The 22090-nt window shown below is 36.1% G+C and overlaps 1 protein-coding gene across 5 annotated transcripts in view; it reads right to left on the reverse strand.

Moving 5' to 3' along the window:
- The window catches only part of LOC121868786 (vacuolar protein sorting-associated protein 13D-like), a 226289-nt gene that overhangs the window by 113694 nt on the left and 90505 nt on the right, over positions 1-22090 (reverse strand). For 4 of the 5 annotated variants that reach the window (XM_042369700.1, XM_042369703.1, XM_042369699.1 and 1 more), the window contains exons 24-32: positions 20583-20765; positions 20250-20405; positions 19149-19247; positions 16510-16530; positions 13219-13423; positions 10898-11024; positions 7938-8045; positions 7318-7454; positions 1157-1493 (exon numbers count right to left, since the gene is read on the reverse strand). In XM_042369700.1, coding sequence (XP_042225634.1) covers positions 1157-1493; positions 7318-7454; positions 7938-8045; positions 10898-11024; positions 13219-13423; positions 16510-16530; positions 19149-19247; positions 20250-20405; positions 20583-20765 — 1373 coding nt within the window. The remainder of the gene's footprint in view (positions 1-1156; positions 1494-7317; positions 7455-7937; positions 8046-10897; positions 11025-13218; positions 13424-16509; positions 16531-19148; positions 19248-20249; positions 20406-20582; positions 20766-22090) is intronic. The other variant, XM_042369702.1, reaches the window with a different exon arrangement.

The following is a 22090-nucleotide window of genomic DNA, read 5'->3' on the forward strand; positions in this document are numbered from 1 at the left end:
TACTGGGTATAACACAATGGTATCAAACATGAACGAATAAAAGAATAATACTGTATAATTAAAATACTAAGTTCTTAATATTATGGACACCCATCACAAATGTCAAAGGTTTCAGAATGAGTACAATTTTCAAAGGAAAATAAAAAAAGGGGAGAAAACAAAAGCTCAATTAAAGATGACAAAGAAAACTTGAAACCAGTCAGTTAAGTTAAAGAAAAACGATAAAACCTTTATACAGGTACTTGTGCATCCTCCTACGCTCCCAAAGTCTAATTTTGGGGAAAGAAATACTGATTATACCTATACATTTGACAGTAAAATATATGCCTGCATAGGAAATAGGTCCTTGTAGCAAAATAATGAAAATTACACAAAAAAATCCATAAAACCTATGAGGTAGAGTCATGGAATGATTCACTAATGCATATATAAAGCACTGGAGAATTCCCAATGTATCATTTACCTAACTCCTGCCACTTCCTTAATATGCTTACATAAGGTATCTTTGGGGCACAAAGCATGAATAGAAACGAGTGTGACAGCCAAGACAGCCCACACGGCTGCTAGACGTATGAGAGAGCTCAGCAACACCACCTGATTGGTGACTTGCCGAGTACAACTGTACTGAGAGCCAGAACCAAGCTCCCAACAGAAAATGAAAGACCATGTTTTTTTTTTCCCCACAGATGTTAAAACCCAAAGCAGCAAAAAAATTTCAAATTGCATATGAAAACCCTGAGGGTGTTATTTCTAGGCTAAAAATACAATAGGTTTGGTGTTTTTATTTAGCTTAAGTCAGAAATCCCCATCCTCTGGAATTTTCCACCTTGCTATATTTAAATTGCAGACTTCTGCTCAACCCAGAATTTTGGCCAAACTGGACAGGCCTTGCCCCCAATTAGTCTGGATTAGAGAAAGATTACTTTATAGTGAATGAGGTTCTCTTCATGTAGCAACAAAAAAAAATCTAGGGGTACAATAGGCAAGCCCAGGACGAAGGTTAGCCTACAGCGTGCATGTACTTGGTACCTATCGCTCACCGTAAATGGCAAACAGACAGTACATATGGAGAGGTTTGTTCGTATCTCCAAAAAATTTTAAGTAGAGGAGCACCCGTATACAGCAACATAAATAGTATATAAACTAAGAAACTTACCTCTTAAATTTTTCTTGGGAGTAATAGTTGGTTTTTGTAGTGCTTTAAAGAAAGGTTTTTCCATTTTCAATTCACTGGGTAGTGATGAGGAAGCTAAATGAGCAGCATGATGTTGCCAAAATTCAGGACAAGAAGTAGATATAAACTCTGGAACATGGTGCTCATGAAGGAAGTGACTGTGTGAGTGGTAGGATGGGTAGAGGCTAGAATGCTGAAACTGGGATTGGGTATCAGATGCTGTATCTTGGGGTACTGTATCGGAATTCATGAGGAATCTATGCTGGGTGCTTGTGTCTGACTGCTGCAGATCTTCCATCATCAGTGAACGAAGTGTTAACTGAAATAAAGAATATATCCTGAGACATTGGTAACTGTACATTTTAAGATGTTTGCTCACCAGCTAATGTTAATGTTGTTTATTTCTAATTCAAAATATACAACAACCTTCACAATTGCTTTATCCTGAATTTTCAAATCAACCAATTTTTACCCCAAAAATCAAAATAGTATTTATTTACAAATTTCTATGGCTGCATGCTCATAAAATTATGTAAGTGCCTAAGGGTTACAATTTATGACTATTCTTATAATACATCAGTGTCATCTGTAAAAGAAAGATGGAAAATAGATACCCTTTTCCCTAATGCATCACTCACACTTATCCTTTCACTTTAGTCACATAAGTATTTTTTTTTTTTACTTTTTACTTTTATCCTCTTCACCACTAATCAGCTCATTAGCCACTTGGGCAGTCAGTCATGTCTCTGTTCTGCACTGTTGGCACGTACTGGGTATGCAATGGTTCCTGAATGTATCTGAACCAGCTCCAGTGCTGGTCAAGTCTGGTCTTGAAAGAGCTCACACTCGGTGCCGTCACAACACTCTCTGGCAGTCATTTCAAGAGTTCATAACTCTCACTCCAAAGAAGTTAGCCCTCACAGTTTTCTGGACTTACGGCTTCATAAACCTTGGGCTGTGACCCCTTGTGGGGTGAGCGTCCACCAGCTCCAGGTATGAACATTTGACCAAGTAGTGCCCTTTAAGATGTTTATCCACCTCAAGTACACCCCCTCCCCCTTGCCCATCTGTAATATAAGCTAGGCAATTGCAGGTGCTCTAATCTCTCAGGGTAGCTGAGGTGCCAAAGTGCAGGCACCAATCTGGTGGTCCTCCTTTGGACATTTTCAATCATCTGACAATCCCGAGCATATCTCGGGGACCAGACGGGGTGACAGTACTGCAGGTGGGGAAGCACCTCACTCTTGAAAATCGTTACGAGGGACAGACTGTCTAGATATCTGAACGACCTGTCTTATAAGACTTAATAATTTAGTTGCTTGATTCACCTTCTTCTCACAATGGCCTGAGAACTTTAGTTCATTGTCAACATACACACCCAGGTCCTTTTGCATTCAGTCTCAAATATGATACACCCTCTTACCGTTGGTATGTCCCAGGTGCATCCTCTTATACTTCCTGACTTTGAATCTTAGCAGCCATTTCTTTGACCGTTCTTGAAGCTCACATATATATTCCTACAGCTCTTCACAGTCTGCTTGGTTCTTAATTTCCCTAAATAGCTTGGCATCGTCCGCAAACATTTGTCTGGAGGAGTGTATAGCTTCTGGCATGTCATTTATGAAGCAAACAAACAACAGCAGGCCGAATACACTGCCCTGTAGTACCTTGCTTGTCACGGGTACATATGACGATTTCGTACCATTAATTAACAAACGCTGCTTACGATCAAAAAGAAAGTCTCCGATCCACACTAGGACACTTCCCCGAATCCCGTACCCTTCCAGTTTAAATTTTAGCCTTTCATGGGGTACGCTGTCAAAAGCCTTGGCAAAATCTAGGCATACAGTATATTGTCAACTTTGCCACCCTGTTCCAGAATTTTGGGTCCAAACATCCAGTACCTTGAGTAATTGTGTTAAGCAGGAGCGTCCCAGCATAAAACTGTGTTGGCAATCCTTTACAAGGTTGTTTCGTAGTAGAAGTTCCAACAAGGCATCTCTTATGATGCTCTCAAGTACTTTACATACTATTCTGGTTAGGCTCACTATGATATTATTCGTGGATTCTCGATTGCCATTCTTGAAAATAGGACTCACATAATCCCTTTTCCAATCACTGGGGACCTTTTGCTCATCCAGGCATTTACAGGACAGGATCTTCAGGGGTTCAGCAAGCTCATTGCACAACTCTCTTAGCACTCTGGGATGCACCATGTCAGGACCGGGACTCTTATGAACCTTTAGCTTTGACAATTTATTTCTTGTAACCTCTTCTGAGAGCATAACGTGGGTCAGCACTGTGTCCTCAAACACAGGAAGATTGTTCGCATCCTCCCTTGTAAACACCGAGGAAAAGAAACTGTTCAATGCTTCCCCTTTGTCCTGGTCAGAATCTGCGTAACTACCATCTTCAAGCCTCAGGTCCAATAGTCCTACTCGCGTTTTTAATTTTGACTTTGCATAGCGGTAAAATGCCTTTGAGTTTGACTTGACCTGGCTTGCAATCTGCCTCTGGAACTCTTTTTCAGCCCTTCTACACTCTGACTTTGCTTGGTTCCTGGATCTGGCATACATCTTCCTGTCCTGCTCATCGTTTGTCCTTACCCACATATCAAATTTCTGGGGCCAGATGGAAATTCCAAACATTCAACAGTCTTCTACAGACGCTTTAATGAGTGAAAACTTCTCAAAGTCCATTTAAATTCATCATAGAATTTTTTCAAAGTCAATATACAGTACTGTATTCAGAAAAAGTATAAAACTTTCAAAAATAATCTGCAAAAGTACAAATAATTCAACCTCGCCAACTCTTCCTTCTCTGAATCCTTCCAGTTATTCATCAATGAAGAGTTCTGTTACCTTCAGCACACAAGAAGTGTAAGCCTTGTCTTATAAAGCTTTCATTGTGGCATCCATACCGAAGAATGGACCTAGTATTCCTTCATACATATTTTTCTATTCTAAATATACATTAGCAGGAGACAAAGTTCTCTCAACTCTTGAATCTCTTCTGTACTTTACATATATTTAAAAATTTCCTTCCACAGCAATACCTATCAATCACAATTCTATGTACAATATATAAATTCATATATACTGTACACTCTTGTTCATTTGCTATCAAAATTAATAAACTATATTTTCTTTCAAATACTAAAACATGTTTTTTTTTCATCAATATTCCTTTGTGGCATGCTTCCCTAAAACAGTTTCTTATTTTACTAAAACAACAAAAACAAAGAATTTTAACTGTAAGTTTCCACTGTGCTTCACCATTATGTAAGAGTAGCTCACTATCATCCTCTATTTCCTTAAACATTATATTTACAAAGTATTGAAGTAATCTTCTCTGTTTAGAAGCCAAAGAGATGCTGGTGTCAGCCAGCAATCAGACAAGTTGGAAAAGTATTATATTCTCTAGGATGTGCACATGATTGCCATTCTGAAGACTAGCTAATCCTTATTGAATGTAATGAGTTAAATTACACATGTGGAATAAATGATTTCATAGTTTAGCTCTAACTTCTTTTATGCATTACCATACACTATCTTATCTGCATCTAATTCTAAGCCTTTATGACCTTTCGTGTACCATATCAATTTTTTAGTATGAGTACAGTACAGCGTGCCCTTCATATAAGCGTATTTTTAATTTGCGGACCTCGATTATTTGCGAATGACACCCTGGATGTACCCAAGAATATCTAAGGGTAGTTTTAAAGTTGCTGGCATTTTCGTGGTTGGGACAGGGAGCCATTCATTCTAGAGACAGTAATTTCCTTTACCTGTATTGTATATATGTGTGCGTGTGTGTGTGTGTGCAGACACACACACACATATATAAATAAATAATAATGGGAAAATCCTCTCAAATAATAAAAAACAAATGAATTAAAAATCTTGAGACTACCCTCAAGTCCACTCCGTGCTTTATTAATAACAAAGCACGGAGTGGACTTGAAGGTAGACTCAACATTTTTAATATACAGCTCCTCCCCGACTTACGACCTACTCGACTTACGACCACCCACACTTACGACCTGCCTCAGTCGTACAAAAATTTTGTCAAATTATGTATTTTCAAGTCCCAACGTCAGTAATTGCGCTGTGTACTGACAAAATTTTCGTTTGTACAGTAAAACCTCGATTAACCGACCACATATGAGGGGAAAGGACCGACGGATAATCGAAAAGGTCGATTAATAGTACATAAATTCTACGGAAATAAAACATACATTTTCAAAGTACCTTTCCCTAACCGACTTCATTTAAGTCCCTCTATTCATTTTTGCTCATTTGCCATTCATATTTCAATAGAATTTGCTTTAAAACATTAACCACTTTAGTAAATAATTATGAACCAGCACAGAAACTGTGAATAAAAAATGGAAAAGTCAAAGAACATCTCATCACAAAAATTGTGACCAAGTCCCAGGTTGCTGATCTGACTTTCTGCCTCATTTACACACAATTGCAGGGTCTTAATTGTTTCTCTTACTATTGACAACACAACATATTTACAGGTACATTGTTTCTCACCCTTGATTTTTTTTTTCATTTTTGCATTTCTTTATGGTTCTTTATTACTATTATTATTATTATTAGCATTATCATTATTAATATTATTACATTATCCTCCCCCCAGGTCCCGATGTGGGTCACTGACCTGTGCTCGGGTGGGCTAATCACCGCAAAAAAAAAAAAAATATATAGGGGTTCGGGATTGACGGTTAATCCGAAAGTCGGTTAATCAAGGGTCGGTTAATCGAGGTTTACTGTAATTCACTTTAAAATGGCTGGCATGCTTAAAAGTGAGAGTTTTGTGGTGCTGAGAAGAAAAGGAGACACCCATTTTACATTTTCTACGTACTATTTAAGCATTTTCGACTTACGACCATTTCGACTTACGACCTGGATTTGGGTCCCTAACCCCGTCGTAAGTCGGGGACAAGATGTATTTGTTTCTGATTATTTGTTAGAGGAATTTCCCAGTATTATTTACTTGTACAGTGGTCCCTCGGTTAATGAACACAATTTGTTCCAGGAGGTCATTCGTCAACCGAAGGTTTCGTGAACCGAAACCATTGTTTCAATGGGATTTTGGGTAATTGGTTCCAGCTCACAGAAAATTACATACAAACTAAAAATAAATGCAGTAAAGTATTCCTACTTTGAGGTGTGCATATAGAAGGCTCCTGGTAGATGTAGATGATGATGATGATGATGACGATGATGGGAATTAGAAGTGGGGGTGGAGGGGAAGGGAGAAGAGAAGGCAGTGGGGGTGGAAGAGAAGTCATCCCATGCCTCATGCCACCATTTCACCCATAAAATTTTAAGTTCACTCGGTGTAATTTAAGATTATTTTCTTTAAATCAACACTGCACTGCACTATATATTGTCAATATGTAAAATAAATTTCAGAATGACCAATAATTGTACTGTAAAAATTTAAAAATAGTTTATGTTCAAGAAAGTCTCGAGCAACATGCTTCCTCCACTGAGCAGGGACACAAACTGACACCATTCTGGGTGAGTCAAGTAGCTGTTTGGTGCACTAAAAACTAGTTCCCTGTACTTCAATTATGTTAAATAATTGCTAAAATGACTAAAAATTTTAATATAAGACTTGGAAAATTATTGAATAGTACAACCTTCTTGATATTTACTCAAATGGTAACGAATTTAAGCCCTAAAACCGATTACTGTATTGGCGGACTAATACGCCAGCTGGTGAGAAGGCGAAAACATGTTGACATGATTTCGTAAGGATTTCGTTAACCAAATTTTTGTTCGTTAATCGAGTTGAAGATTCTTATGGAAGGTAATTCGTTAACCAAAATTTCGTTAACCGAGGGATCAATGTGTGTTTTGTGTGTGTGTGTGTCTACACACACACACACATATACAATACAGGTAAAAGAAATAATTGTCCTAAGGGCAAACACATAAAGGGAATATACATTTCTTTGTGCACAAGTAAGAATGTACCCCCCCCCCCCAATCAGGAATTTAAAGTGCATGCTGTACTGTATTCTGACAGCCTTTACATGATAATGCTTTCCACCAACTAATCTGGTGTTCTCCAATGAAATTAAATACTGTACATACTTAGAAACAGCTAATAATATTGGTTCTCACCTGAGTTTTTGTTTTGTAAGGTTCACATGACTCATATGTAGCTTTTAATTCCTCCAAGAGCAGGTTGACAAGAGGCTTCTCTTTCTCTCCAACATCCCCACGAAGCTCAACACACAAGTTTGGTACAGAAAAGGATCCTGTTAGGAAGAACAGCTTTCCTACATAAATACAACTACTGTACTGAATATTGAAATTTTCATTATACAGTAATATACAATGATATTAATTTTAAGATAAAACCTCTTAATTTTTTATTCTTAGTGTGTGTGTGTGTGTGTGTGTGTGGAATAAGTGAAAATTTGACTATACAGTATATGCTTAATCAATATACATGTACTCTATATACTCCAATATACATGTACTCTATATACTCCAATACACATGTACTTTATGCACCATTCTGAAATGAACAAAAGATATAACAGTGAATTTACACATAATGAAAAGAAATCCTGGTAATATTTCTGTAAAAAAGCAAGATAACTAAAAGAAGAACAGTCCTTGCTCTTCTTGGTTTCAGCCATACAGCTCAGAAACAGATAAAGTCGTGCAAGAATATAATAGAAAAAATTAAAAACAATCACCAATTTGATCATTTACCCAACAACAAAACAACATACCTTTTACTGCAATTAATGTGTTATCTGCCTCAACTGGGACCTGAGAACTCTTTGGTCGTTGTGATGTTTCTGTTTTTATTACTGTAGTGCCTTCCTCAACCACAGAACCTGTTAAATAAATAATTAAGCATTTTAACTAATGGTCCTTTGCTTCATCATCAAACTTACAAACTTCAGTATAAATAAATCATTATAAAAGATAATTTTAAAAACTTTTAATGAAAAGTACAGTAGAAGATACTTTTAACTTTGCTTATTCATATGACCTAAAGTTGATGCAAAACTATATGCAATATATACATCTGTCCATCTGCATGTATAATATAACCCTTCTACTGTACAATCAGCCAGACAAGTGACGTCACACTTTTCAACATGATTTGCTTAAACAGCGATATCTAGCAAATTGGCGGGAGCCAAGCGAGTGACGCCATTGTAGCAAGATGGTATATTAATGAGCTCCTGAGCCAAATTTCTCACTACATAACGTTTGTCTGGCATTCCCTCATATTTTTGCAGGTAAAAGGCTTCAAGACAGGTAGTAAAAGAGGTATATCCCAATACCATGTTTGAAAGCCAAAGAAGATACATACAGGAAAAAAAAAGAAAAAGGACAGCACTTCTAGGTGTAGAATATTCTGCATATGGCTGATTTACTTGTTTAGAAGTTGTTTTATTTTTATAACAATATGAAAGGTGTATGTTACTCTAAAATAATTATTTGTTGAATAAGGTTTCATAGACATTAATAATTTAACAAAGTTTCTCTCACGCACGCACGCGTGCACACACACACACACACACACACACACACACACACACACACAAAATAAAATAAATAATAATTGGAAAATCCTCTCAGAAATACTCAAACAAATTTATTAAAAATGTGAGTCTACCCTCACGCCCATGCTTTATTACTTTATTAATAAAGCACTGACTTGAGGGTAAACCGTTACCCTTAAGCCCGCTGGGATAAATTGAGAGAAAATCTACTTTTCAAAAAAATTAGTAAATAAAAATAAATAAATAAATAAACAAATAAAAAATAGGCAGACGTTCTGGAACGTCACCCGAGGCCAAAGGGTTAATAAATTTGATTATTTGTGAGAGTATTTTCCCATTATTATTTATTCATATGTGTGTCTACACACGCACACACATATACAATACAGGTAAAAGAAATAATTGTCCTAAGGGCAAACACGAAGGGAATATACATTTCTTTGTACCCAAGTAAAAATGTACCCCCCCCCCCTCCCCGGGGGCAAAATTATTCGTGGATTTGGCGATTCGCGACCATTTTGAGAACCTAACCCCCGCGAATTTGGGGGGGCCCACTGTATTGTAGAGTATCATAACTTTCTGTTGTGAATAAGTGGAATATGCTTTGCATATATTGAATAGGGGTGCTAAAATATCAATTACAGTCAACCATCACTTTACGCGGTCCCACTTTACGCGTTTCCACGTTTACGCGGTACCCTGCCGAACATGGAATGCTCACTTTCTGCAGTGTGTGTACCCTTTTACGCGGTGGGCAGCGCGAGCAGGGTGCGTACAAGGTCGCCTAGTCATCAAAACATTACCGAGTTCTTCACCCGCCACCCACCACAGTCGGCACAAGTCAGTGATAGTGATAATGATAGTGAGGATATGGGCTTATATGGACTTTGAGGGGTTTGACAAAGAGGCCCTGCAAGACTCTGTGGTGGATAGTGATACAATTGATACAAGTGATACAGGCGAGGGCCAATAATCTGCCCTCTGCCTCGGAACCAACCCCCCATCCCCGTGTGCCCAGCCATCTTTTCTACTAATGTAAGTGTTAAAAAACCTAATATTACTGATATTTCTCTTAATTATTAATTGCGTGTGCATACCATCATAAAATTAAGAAGTTATTTTTACTACAACGTAGGTATTGTGTCTGAAAAAGTGGAGTTTGGGGGTCGGCCCGGTCTCTATTTCAATTAATCCCATATGTTATGTTGTTCACTTTACGCGGGCCGCCGTGGGTTCAATTGACCGCGTAAAGTGAGGGTTCATTGTATAGATAAGTGGGGTTGAGAATATCGGGGTTGAGTATAGCAAGGTATTCCAGTACTGTAACTTCAGAATATAAATGACCATTTTCTTATATTGCACTGTAATTAAAAGGTCAAAAGGTATCAAGAAATGTTTATTTAAACATATAGTTCATCTAAAATTAAAAAAAAAATTTGGTGAATGTTTCCCGCTTTATATCATCGTCCGTCGAGGCGGTGAATATGGAAAATATTTGTTTACATATTCATTAAAGACATGGTATAAATATGGTGACTATGAATATTATTTCAACTCATGTTTTTTATTCAATATTCATTTCAACTTAACATAATTATCGTATAGAATACCATTTTAATTTGATGTCCGATTCTACCTTCGAAAATTATTCCTTAATGTCCCTGAGCGACAATCTCGTTCGTCAAATTATTTTGTTTCAAAATTTTAAACTACATGACTAATCTTAAATATTCTCATGAAAAATTGCTTTAACATTTATTAATTACTATCTGCTACGATGTCACAAAATTGTGTTCCATCTCAAAAAATAAAAGTGATACCACTTTTTGATTGAAAGTTTATGGAAATCATGACATCATTCATTTGGGCAATTGTACAACATAAGAGAGAAATAGATAGGATTTAATAATCCTACAATGTATGTGAATGATAGAAGAACCTTGATACCAAGTGGTTTATTGTAATATTACAACAGTTACAACAAATGAATGACAAAAAATGAAGAGTGTGTTACTGTTCACGCTTGGCTTAAGGCACCTTGCAGCATACTGATAGATGCTATGCAAGAATGGAAAAAAAATTACACATTCCAAAGATGGCTATGCCCAATCAGCAAAAGAATTAAAGAAATGCATCAAATTAATCTTTATTAGTAAGATAAATATTCAACTCACTAAGACCCTGCCGATTTGTAGTGTCTTCCATAGTAGCAACTGACAAATTGGATAAAGTCTTCACCACTTGTCTGTACTGTTGACGAGAAACGCTAATTTTCAATGGTGTTACAATACCACCATCAATCTGAGGACAAGATATTTAATGTCATAAAGAGATAAAAACCTGTTAACATATAAAATTTTATATGCACATGACAAATGCATTAAAATGAAATAAATATGTTTGGACATACCCGGTAATAATCTGGACAAAGTTTAAAAGCCCATACAGCAGCAGAGAACTAGACCCAAGGAAGAAGTTACCTGTCATGGAATTATTCTACATGTTTAGGTGGATGTACAGGAGTGTTGAATATGAGAGTGACAGGTATATGTGAAGTCTTGTAGGAAAACAATTATAGCACACAAATACAAGGATCTAATGTAACATTTGCTAATAAAGTAAAATGCAGGTATAAGGAGGAATGAAAACAGTTTGGGAAAAAGTATACAGTAAACAGAATTTTTGGTGAACTAGAGGTTCAGGTGGCCCTCATATTGGCCCACTGAGCCCAACTGTGGGGGCTTGCCTATCCCCTTGCACCCCCCCACCCCCTCTGGAAAATTTCCAGCACCCCTGTAGCTACATTCCTCTACCAGGCCAAACTGTGTTTTTGTTATTTTTCAACTCGTATTTCCAAGCAGATACTGTATAAGTTATAATTTTCTTCTTTTTTTTATTTACATGCACACACAATCATTAGTTGATAATCTTTCTTCCCTTTCTCTTCGCCGCAATGTTGCTTCACTCTCTCCTTTTTACTGGCACTTTAACAGGCAATGTTCAGTGGATTTGGCATCCTGCGCACCGCTGGCAAGGCCATGGGCTCCTAACACTCGTCATGCCAGCGGTGTCCAACATTTCTCTCTGGATGTCGGTCACACAAGAATAGCCCGTTATAGTACATCCTTCTTTCCTCACACAGCCAAACTGTGGAATGCTCTGCCTCAAGAAGCTGGTTTTTCGGCATATTCGTGGTGTTGATTAACTTAAGTCTTTTTCTCCTCTAATTTATATTATTCATTTATTTACTTTTTTCTTACTTTTTTGCCCGCCAGGCCCTGTTGTGGGTCAATGATCTGTGCCCAGGTGGGCTAATCCCCGTAAAATAAATAAATAAATGATTACCATGGCAGTTACTGTCGGATTGTGGGAGAGGAGGGGGAAACGAGAGGGGGGTGTGGTGACGGGGACCTCAGCTTGTCCTTACCAATCCAAACTGTGAGCTGATATATATTGTTAATTTTTCAACTAATAGTTTCGGGTCGATATACGAAATTTATTTATTTATTTTTATTGACTTATTTATTTATCTATTTATTTTGCTGTAACATACACACACAACTGCTCATACAGAATGCACAAAAAATTAAAAATAAAAGAAATGATTATCATAAAGTCGCAAACATAAAAGAGAATAAGCATATCATACAGCCACTGAAGTTAGCCCACGGTCGTAGGAAGGAGGAGCACACTTCTGGTCTCCTGTGACCTTAGTGAAACGATTGCCAAAGGCTTTGCAGTATTTTTTATTTTCCTTTATTTATTAGCATTAGAGTATTTTTATTAATTACTCCCATTTACTGAGAATACATTACACTGCAGGGGGATAAAGATGTCACACTAATCCACGGATACTTGAAAATGAAGGCCGTGGTTGGTGAAATGATATAGAGTAAAAACTGTGGATACACGGAATCTATGGATGGGAAATCCATGGTTGGCGAGGGTCTACTGTATGTAAAAATACAAAGAATGGGGAGAGATGGAATAGTATAATTTTTAAATTAGTAATCTTCAAGGAATAGTCTGGGTTTTTTATATGATTACGTACAAGGTAATACAATATGTATTACTGGAGTGGATATGTGACCAAAGAAGACGGTCACTAACAGATGATAGAATTAACACGTGCAACAGCAAAGAGAAAGCATCTGTTTTCTTGTGGGAGGACAAAATCTTGGAATGTTTACTTATTTCTGATAACTTCACTCAGTCTGAGAGTCTTCCTTCAATAAACAGTCTAAATTCTCTCACATGATCATTCACATCACAGATACAATAGCTACCACGAATTAAATGCAGATATTCTAATGGAATCTACTGACAACTTCGTATTTAATCAAAGAAATACAAAATGACAATAGAAACTTTTTTCTTTTGAAAACACAAATGACAATAGAACCTTTTTTCTTTTGAAAACACAACACCAAAACTCACACTTTTAATCACTTAATCTACTTACACCCAAAACTTTGAAAGAATTACTGTACTGTACCTGTAATGAGTCACGAGACGTTGTTGGATGGAGATCTAAAAAGATATCATTGGGGAAGAACAGGCCAGATTCATGGTCTGCGAGAAGAAAACCTGCCTGCTCATGTCTCAGTCGTAACTCTATGGAGGTGCTGTGTAATATAGGGCGCCCATGGTCCCGGCAACTATACAGCTCTTCAGCACACATCACCGTTGTTGACAGTGGACTGTAGCAAATAAGAAATATTTCAACAACTCTTTTTGCATTTTTATTTCATAAAGCAGGAGTCCCTATAAAATGTTTGGTGTTAACAAGGTTTTTCAGGGAGTCTTAACAGGATACACTCAAGGCAGGTTTCTCTGCTCATGAAGAAAAAAAATTACATAATATTTATTAACAGAAGTTACTCTCATTAAATGGAACATTATCAATAATAAACCATATAATTCCTGGGATGAATAAACTTGTACTTGTTTCTACAATTTGTTACAATTAACAAAAATATCAAGATATACTGTAGAGGAGCGACACATTCTACTTCCCTCCTTAACTGCACGTTTAGTTTTGGATCAAAGAGTGACCCCGTGTCTTGCTGAAAGCATAACACACCTACCAGGGCCTATGGGTTAAGTAGTTAATCATTTTGAAGAATATATATATATATATATATATATATATATATATATATATATATATATATATATATATATATATATATATATATATATATATATATATATATATATATATATATATATATATATATATATATATATATATATATATATATATATATATATATATATATATATATATATATATATATATATATATATACACAGTGACCCCTCGTTTAACGAACACCTCGGTTAACGTAATTTCGATTAACGAACTGCCTTCCATAAGGATCTTCAATTCGGTTAATGAAAAAAAATTCGGTTAACGAAGTTCTTACGAACCGACCTCAACATGTTTTCGCTTGCACTGACCGGGCAACCAGCTTTAGTATTAGTCCGCCAATACATTAATCGGTTCTAGGGCTTAAATTCCTTACTATTTTAGTAAATATCAAGAAGTTTATACTATTCAATAATTTTAAAAGTTTAATATCCAATTTTTTAGTCATTTTAAAAATTATTGAACATAACTGAAGGTAAAGTGACTAGTTTAATGCGCGGCATCCAGCCTCTTAACACAGCAAACAGGAGTTAGTCTCTCTCTGTTTTCACTGGAGGTAACATCTTGCTTGAGACTCTCCTCAACTACACGCTTTTTTCTGTGTTTCCAAGCAAATTATTGGTCAGTTTGAAATATATTTTACATATTGACAATATATAATGCAGTGCAGTGTTGATTTAAAGAAAATAATCTTGAATTACACCAAGAGAACTAAAATTTTATGGGTGAAATGGCGCCATGGGGTGACTTCTCTTCCACCCCAATGCCTTCTCTTCTTCCTTCTCCTCCACCCCCATTCTAAATCCCATCATCATCATCATCATCCAGGAGCCTTCTACAAACACACCACAAAGTAAGTGAACTTTTCTACCATTTTTGTTGAATTTAGGAAATTTTCGGTGAGCTGGAACCAATTACCCAAAAACCCATTGAAACAATGGTTTCGGTTAACGAACTTTTCGGTTAACGAACGACCTTCTGGAACGGATTGAGTTCGTTAACGGAAGGGTCACTGTATATATAATCTTCAAAATGATTAACTACTTAACCCATAGGCCCTGGGTGACGTTCCAGAACGTCCACCTATTCCCACCAGTTTAAATGCCCAGCACGGGTTATCAGGTTCCAGTGTGACTGTTTGCCTCTCACACCACATGCTCGGCCGCAGGGAAGCTTCCTGAAGATAATTATCAACTTTTGTTCGTTTAATTTTCATTGTTTGTCTATTTTATCTTGTATCAAAGTAATATTGCTAAAAGTAGTGTAGTTGTATTGTAGTGTTGTAGCATTACTGTAAAACAATGCTATGATTATGTTATAAATGTATTTATTCGTGGAATTATTATTATTTTATGAATTACTTGCTCCACCAAAGGCAGACTGGCGACCGACTGGTGAGTGTTGCCAGGCACTTTATGAAAAATAATGCAAATAAAATATTCTAAATTAATTATTTATAGCAAATAAGTATTAAGATCAGTAAATATATATCATTGGCCACCTCAGACACAAAGGCAAGCTAAAAATAGCTGCTAAATGCCGAGGGACCACGAGGGTTAGCTGTCAAACCAACACTGTCTCCTTATCTTTCCCCCTCTTCCCTCCCTCTGCGCGGCCAGAGAAGTTTCTCGAAGGTCAATATACAGTTTTTGTTCCTTATTTTTTATTGTTTTATCACTTTAAAAGGTTAAAAATTATCTTTGTTAAATTAGATTTTTATTGATTTATCCCTGCACGGGAGGGTGTTACTGCCACCAGCTCCCTAACCCGGGACTTAAGGATTAAAGTCTTTAATTTCATGCACAGCGTTGATTTTTGTCATGTTTAACTCTTCCATTATCTGGAATTATCTAAAAAAAAAAACTTTTGGCCCGAGCTCTTCATTCCCATATTTCACCTGTTTCTGACGAGGAAAAAATCTAACTCAGTAATTCTACTAACAATTATTTTCAGTAAGCACTCATACCATCTTAACAGGCTTGTAGTGTATACCTGTAAATGTGTACACAGTATATAATCACCCAAAACCATTTACCCTAAATTTCCAGCTTTCTCCTATTTTCTTAATTCCACAATATTTTGTAGGTTACCAATTTTTTATGCTTTAATTTCTATATTCTTGTACAGTAGGAAAGCTATGGATTCATTTCCACTCATATCAGACAAAATTGGCACTTTTAACTGCACACATTAAAGTACCGGGTACATTCCAAACTTGTTCACACTTAAGAACATTCAAGGAACACCTCCACATCTTTCAATTACTGTATTTATTGCACCACATCAAGATTTTATTTATTGGACCCCCTTAATAGCTTACATCCATACAGTGTATAATCACTGCCTAATATTAAAAGAAATTAAGAAAAAATTAGTAGCCATAGACATTAGAAGTTATGTAGTTGGGGTCACATATACTGTAGCATACTACAGTATATGTAACATTCAAAAAGACATTATCTTGCATTGGAATGAGGAGGATATGGAAAATTATCCAGCAAGTGCAGCCAGGGACACATATGCAGAAAGTTCACAAAAGAAGCACTGTACAGACAAATAAAAGTTTAAAAATGACAAGCAGTAGAATGATGGCAGATACAAGACTCAACTTGATAATACAATATTTTTACTCACGCTATGATCAACAGCTGGTTGCTAAAAGAAAGAGCAAGGTCAAAACAACTACAGTTTTGTAGTGGTCTAAAACATTACACTTTCACAAAATGTACCTGACACTCACCAATTAATGCTATGTAAATGGATAATACCTCTATCTCCTACTTGCTCAATATTTTCTAAAGTTCTCTACAGTGTATCAAACTCATCACAATGTATCATGTATCAATATTGATTTTTTTTTACCATAAACAAACATATGCAAGTCCCTATAACAATGAGTAATAAACAACATAATTAAAGAAAGTCTTTTATATAATGCTACCAGCTTTCTTAGGTAGTAGTTATGCATTGATCCTGAGTCTCCAAGAACTATGTTATGAAGCAAATTAGGCAATTATAAATTGTAAAGAGTCTAAACAAATAAAAATCCATTAACTTCAATGAATCACACATGCTGCACTAGAAACAAAGAAATGAGATAATCCACTACCTACAGAATTAAATCTCTAAGCAAACTACAAAGGTTAAACTTACAGTACTGTACCAGTAATGTACACCCAATGATAAAAATAGTGATTGGATCTATCAATTTTGGCAAAGGACTCTATAATTAATATGAATTACAGTATACAGTACTGTACATGACCTGGCAACAACACATGTACAATAATATAAATATTTCTTATGCTTTTGAAAACCTATATTATTTTCCATTCAGTGCATATCATAGTTTATAATTATAAGAAATTCCAATGCTAAAAACTAAAATTCTAAATATACCAATTATTTTGGGTTATGATATTTAATCTTGGGTCATTTTGTGATATAGGGAGAGAGAACATTCACTAAATAAATTATTGCAATATACTGTATAAATACTGTACTTGTAACTAAATACAAAATAAGGGGGTTACAGATTGGAGGCCCAAAAAATTTACCAAACAAAGCTTAAAATATTTATTTACTTACTAAACACAATCAAGAAATATACATTGTTCTGTACGCCATCAAAAAATAAAGGGAACTATACAAAAATGAAAAAAAATAGAAAAAAAAACACAGTACAGTACATCAGCGCCACGATGCTCTGACCGACTCAGCAAGCCACAAAAATGGCAGTAATACTGGAGGACGATTATTTATGTTAACCAGAAACTGGGTTAACCCACCCAGGTACAGGTCACCGACCCACATTGGGGTGAAGGAGGGAGGGAGGGCATTAATATAAAAACAAATGAAGAAAAAATAAAATAGATAAAGAGTGAGAAATGATTGAGGCCCTGCAAATGTGTGTAAATGGAGCAGAATGTTCGTCAAATCAGCAACCTGGAACTCTAGTCACAATTTTTGTGATACCATATGACAGCAGGGTCTACAATTAGGTAACACATTGTGAGGATATATTTCTTTAAAAGATAAATGCATTTTTACCTCATGAAAAGCTCTAAAAAATGGGAAGAAATAAGTTTTCCCTTAGCATGGCCACCTCTAATGAGTGGTCATTAGGTAAATAAGGTACAGGCATCCCCCGGGTTACGGAAACTCTGGTTACGGAAATTCGCTCTTACAGATTTTGTAAATTATGACCAATAAATTCGGGATATGGACAAAAAATTCGCCCTTACGGAAATTGGGTAATTTTTGTTTTCAATACTATTAGAAAAAAATTCACAGAAATTATAAAATTTATTTCACGTGAATTTCTTGGTGGTTGGTACAATACTGAGCAGGGCGAGGCAGGAGTCATTAGTGCCCCTCCGTCTCCCTCCCAGTAACTCCGATTGCACCACCTTACCTCACCACCTCACCTAATGCAGCACTCAACATTGTTTGTGCTAAGTCAAATTCAAGTGTTTGTATATTTATTATCATATTATATCATAAAATAATCAATGTACATGTATGTGTTAAAAAAATATATTTTCATTCATAAATGTGCTTGTATTACGTCTTTTTGTCGAAAATATTTCCTTGGGAACACATCTCCAATTATATAATGGAAGTCAATGGGAATTTCACGTTACGGACAAATTTTCAAGGACACACACCTTCCGTAATCCGGGGGATGCTCTATGCCTGCACAGTAAGACCCCTATAAGTCATAAGCCCCCAAAAGTTAATTTATTTTTCAAAGATCAGAGCACATTATCAAAAGCTGAGATAGGTATAATATTGCTTAATCCTTTCACTGCAACTCCCACACTTTGTAATTTTATTCTGGCTACTACCAGACGAGTTTATTCAGCTTAGGGAACCTTCAGCTGCCAAAAGGTTAAATGATTATTCTGTTTACCTAAAATTTCAAAACAATTATATTATTTTTATAAGCACCAGCCCATATTTTTCAAGTAAATGGGTGTGTCTGTATAATTATGTACTACAAGATATCAAATAAGGTGCATATCACTCGGTTGTACAGTCAACAAAAAATTATTGCGCCCCCTCGGTCCATTGGAACCGGGAATGAGCAAATGTCACTCATGGAAAGTGTTGAGTTAGCATAAACATTTCATCCAGTATTCCAGAATGATAAGTACAGAAAGCGGAGCAATAATTTTTTGATGACTGTATAAGGCTTTGGTTTTATCTGATGCCATTAACAGAATAAAATTAACCACGAATGCAATACATGTGAAATCACAAGCAAAACTTACTGGAACCACTGGAATGTGCTGTCCCTGCTCTTGAGTCTCTCCTCAACATTCAGTGAGAAAAGGCTCATGTCTCGCACCATCACTTGATACTCAGCAACTCTGTGGGTAGTGATGATGATGTGAGGTGCACTTTTTTTCACTAGCTATTCATGACTGCTTACTCATTAACTATTACTACAATATCACCATCTTCTCAGAGAATCTTAAAGTATAATAAGTTTCTACTGCCTCAAGAGTATGCAACATTTACATAAACATTTCACTATCCAATCAATGCAAACTTTATCTGCTTATCTATATCTTTAAGTTCTTCCTGAAATTTAAGAGGAAGCCACATGTTAAATCTTCCCAAAGCATTTCTAGCCTCCCTCCCTTCCATGACAAATAAAAAACGTCCACTTCCTTACTACACCAAATTTTACAGTCAATGTTACACTGAAATTCTAACCATCTCCTCATGGTCATTAGATCCTTAATGCTCCCTCTCCTCATTACCCAATTGCCTGTCATCACCACACATACACATAATCCCCCCTCCTATTCATAAGCATGTTCCTGCATTTTAATCCCAGTACCTTGCAACAGTGAAATTCCCTCCCTGCAGACACCTTTCTCCCGATTAATATTTATGTCAATTTTCAAAGGAAGTTCATATTAATATTTTATTTATTCTAGGAATTAGCCACCTTCTCTCTTACTATCTGTACTGTATATACAAAGCAAGCTCTGTCTAGATGTGTATCATTAATAATATATGATCTGATCGTCTTTCCTTGCTACTTTTAAATAAAAAAAAAGAAATCAGAACACAAATCCATAATTATTAAATACACTCATGGTTTTTACCTTTGCAAATAATTTCCAATCATGATGCAGGCTTGCTAAAATCAAGGACAGACAGACTTTTCTATTATTTGCTGTCAATCATTCTCTAACTGTTATAACAGATGCATTCTGCTCTAGTTTTCTCTCTCTCTGCAACATGGCCCAAAGGCTAAAGATTTCTACATAAATCTTTCATCATTTAATACAAATACAAAGGTAGCATTACTCCCAGATACTGAACTTGAAACATTAGTATATGTATTAAATAATACTCACTTGCTTGGAGGAAATGATGAAAATGCTTCTAGTGGAGAGTGCTCAAGTGGGAAAGCATTGTTTATGGAAATTTGACCAAGATGAGCCACTAAGACATCAGGGCTGTTTGAAGACTCAGGCAATACAACCACTGGAGTCTCCAGAATAATGTCCAAACTAGAAAATCAATAATGGTTTCATTTTATGTAACATTATCTCACTCTCCTTGTTATTTTATGTCCTACTGTGCACAAGAGCATTATCAATATTACTGTATATCCCCACATACAAAAATATAAAAGGTTAATTACTATTGTTAACTCTTCAACCTTTCATGAATGTAAATCATCTTACTTGAATGAAAATGGAAGGTCAGTGGTCTCGTCATGTGCGGGACTAAAGCGTGACCCAGAAGCAGATGCTGGTGGAGGAGCTGGCAGGTTTAAAGTATCAGTAGATCGTGAAAAACTCATTCTTCGCCGATGACGAGGCGATGCTTCCCATTGATTTAGGGAAAGGCTGGCAAATGACTCAATCCTAAAAATATAATACAGTACATCTTATATTTAAATTAAGAAGATATGAATCTAATGAACACACTAACCTTTATCTACTTAGCTACTCCACAAACCACACATAAACATATACACTGTACCCAGATACAAATGTCCACATCCCCTCTATACATGTACCAAGAAATTACACTCAAACCTCGCTAATTCATCATCCTCGGGGCTCTACCTCATTTGAATTAACCGTAGAATAAGAATTAACAAAAATGCTGTATCGTACCACATAGAAACATTACCTTCATGCACTTAGGTAACATGAATTGCAACTGCAGGAAGACTGAGCTGACATTAATAGAAAACACATGGACTGTATGTACCAGAGAGGGGCTTGGCCCACTGGGTCAAGTGCTAAGTTCACCCCAGCTTACGTTGCAGCAAGCAGTGCTTAAAATTGTGAGAATATCATTGGTTTAAATAGCAGAAAAAAATGTCTTCTCCTCGTACAGTTATCCCTCATTTAATGATTGGAATGCATTACAGAAAAAAAAAACAATTGTTAAGCAAAATGATTGCTAAATGAGGTACCTGTATACTGTAATGAGAAACAATGTCCTTAAACGATGAATAATGAGGAATAATATGTAATCGCTACCCAGTAACACTCAGAGTGGGAGAAACTGAAGTGTGAACTATATTAATGTTTGACTCGCAATTTTGGGAAAATATACATAATTTTCTCCATATTCTTTTACTCTGTTAAATGCACACACAATTATTCATTCAAAATGTGCAAAAAAGATAAAAAATATTTATTATAAGGTCAAAAACATAAAGGTAATAAACAGTTCTTATGTACTCAGCAGATAGCCCGCAGAGCAACACAGTATTCTTTTCTTTTCTTTATTATTATTATATATTACAGTAGTACTGTACTGTACAGTACGCCCGGATAATTCGCGGATTTTTATTTTGCCGTCCTCTATTATTCTCGAATGACACCCTGCATGCACCCAAGAATGTCTAAGGGTAGTTTTAAAGTTGCTGGCATTTTTGTGGCTGGGACAGGGAGCCATTCGTTCTAGAGACAGTAATTTCTTTTATCTGTATTGTATATATGTGTGTGTGTGTGTGTGTAGACACACACACAAAACACATACAGATAAATAATAATGGGGAAATCCTCTCACAAATAACAAGAAAAAAATTTATTAAAAATGTTGAGTCTACCCTCAACTCCATTCCATACTTTGTTATGAATAGAGCACGGAGTAGACTTGAGGGTAGACTCAACATATTTAATAATTTTTTTTCTGATTATTTGTGAGAGGATTTCCCCATATACAATACAGG

Source organism: Homarus americanus, unplaced genomic scaffold, assembly GCF_018991925.1.
Source record: "Homarus americanus isolate GMGI-L3 unplaced genomic scaffold, GMGI_Hamer_2.0 scaffold30535, whole genome shotgun sequence".
Lineage (NCBI taxonomy): Eukaryota > Metazoa > Arthropoda > Malacostraca > Decapoda > Nephropidae > Homarus > Homarus americanus.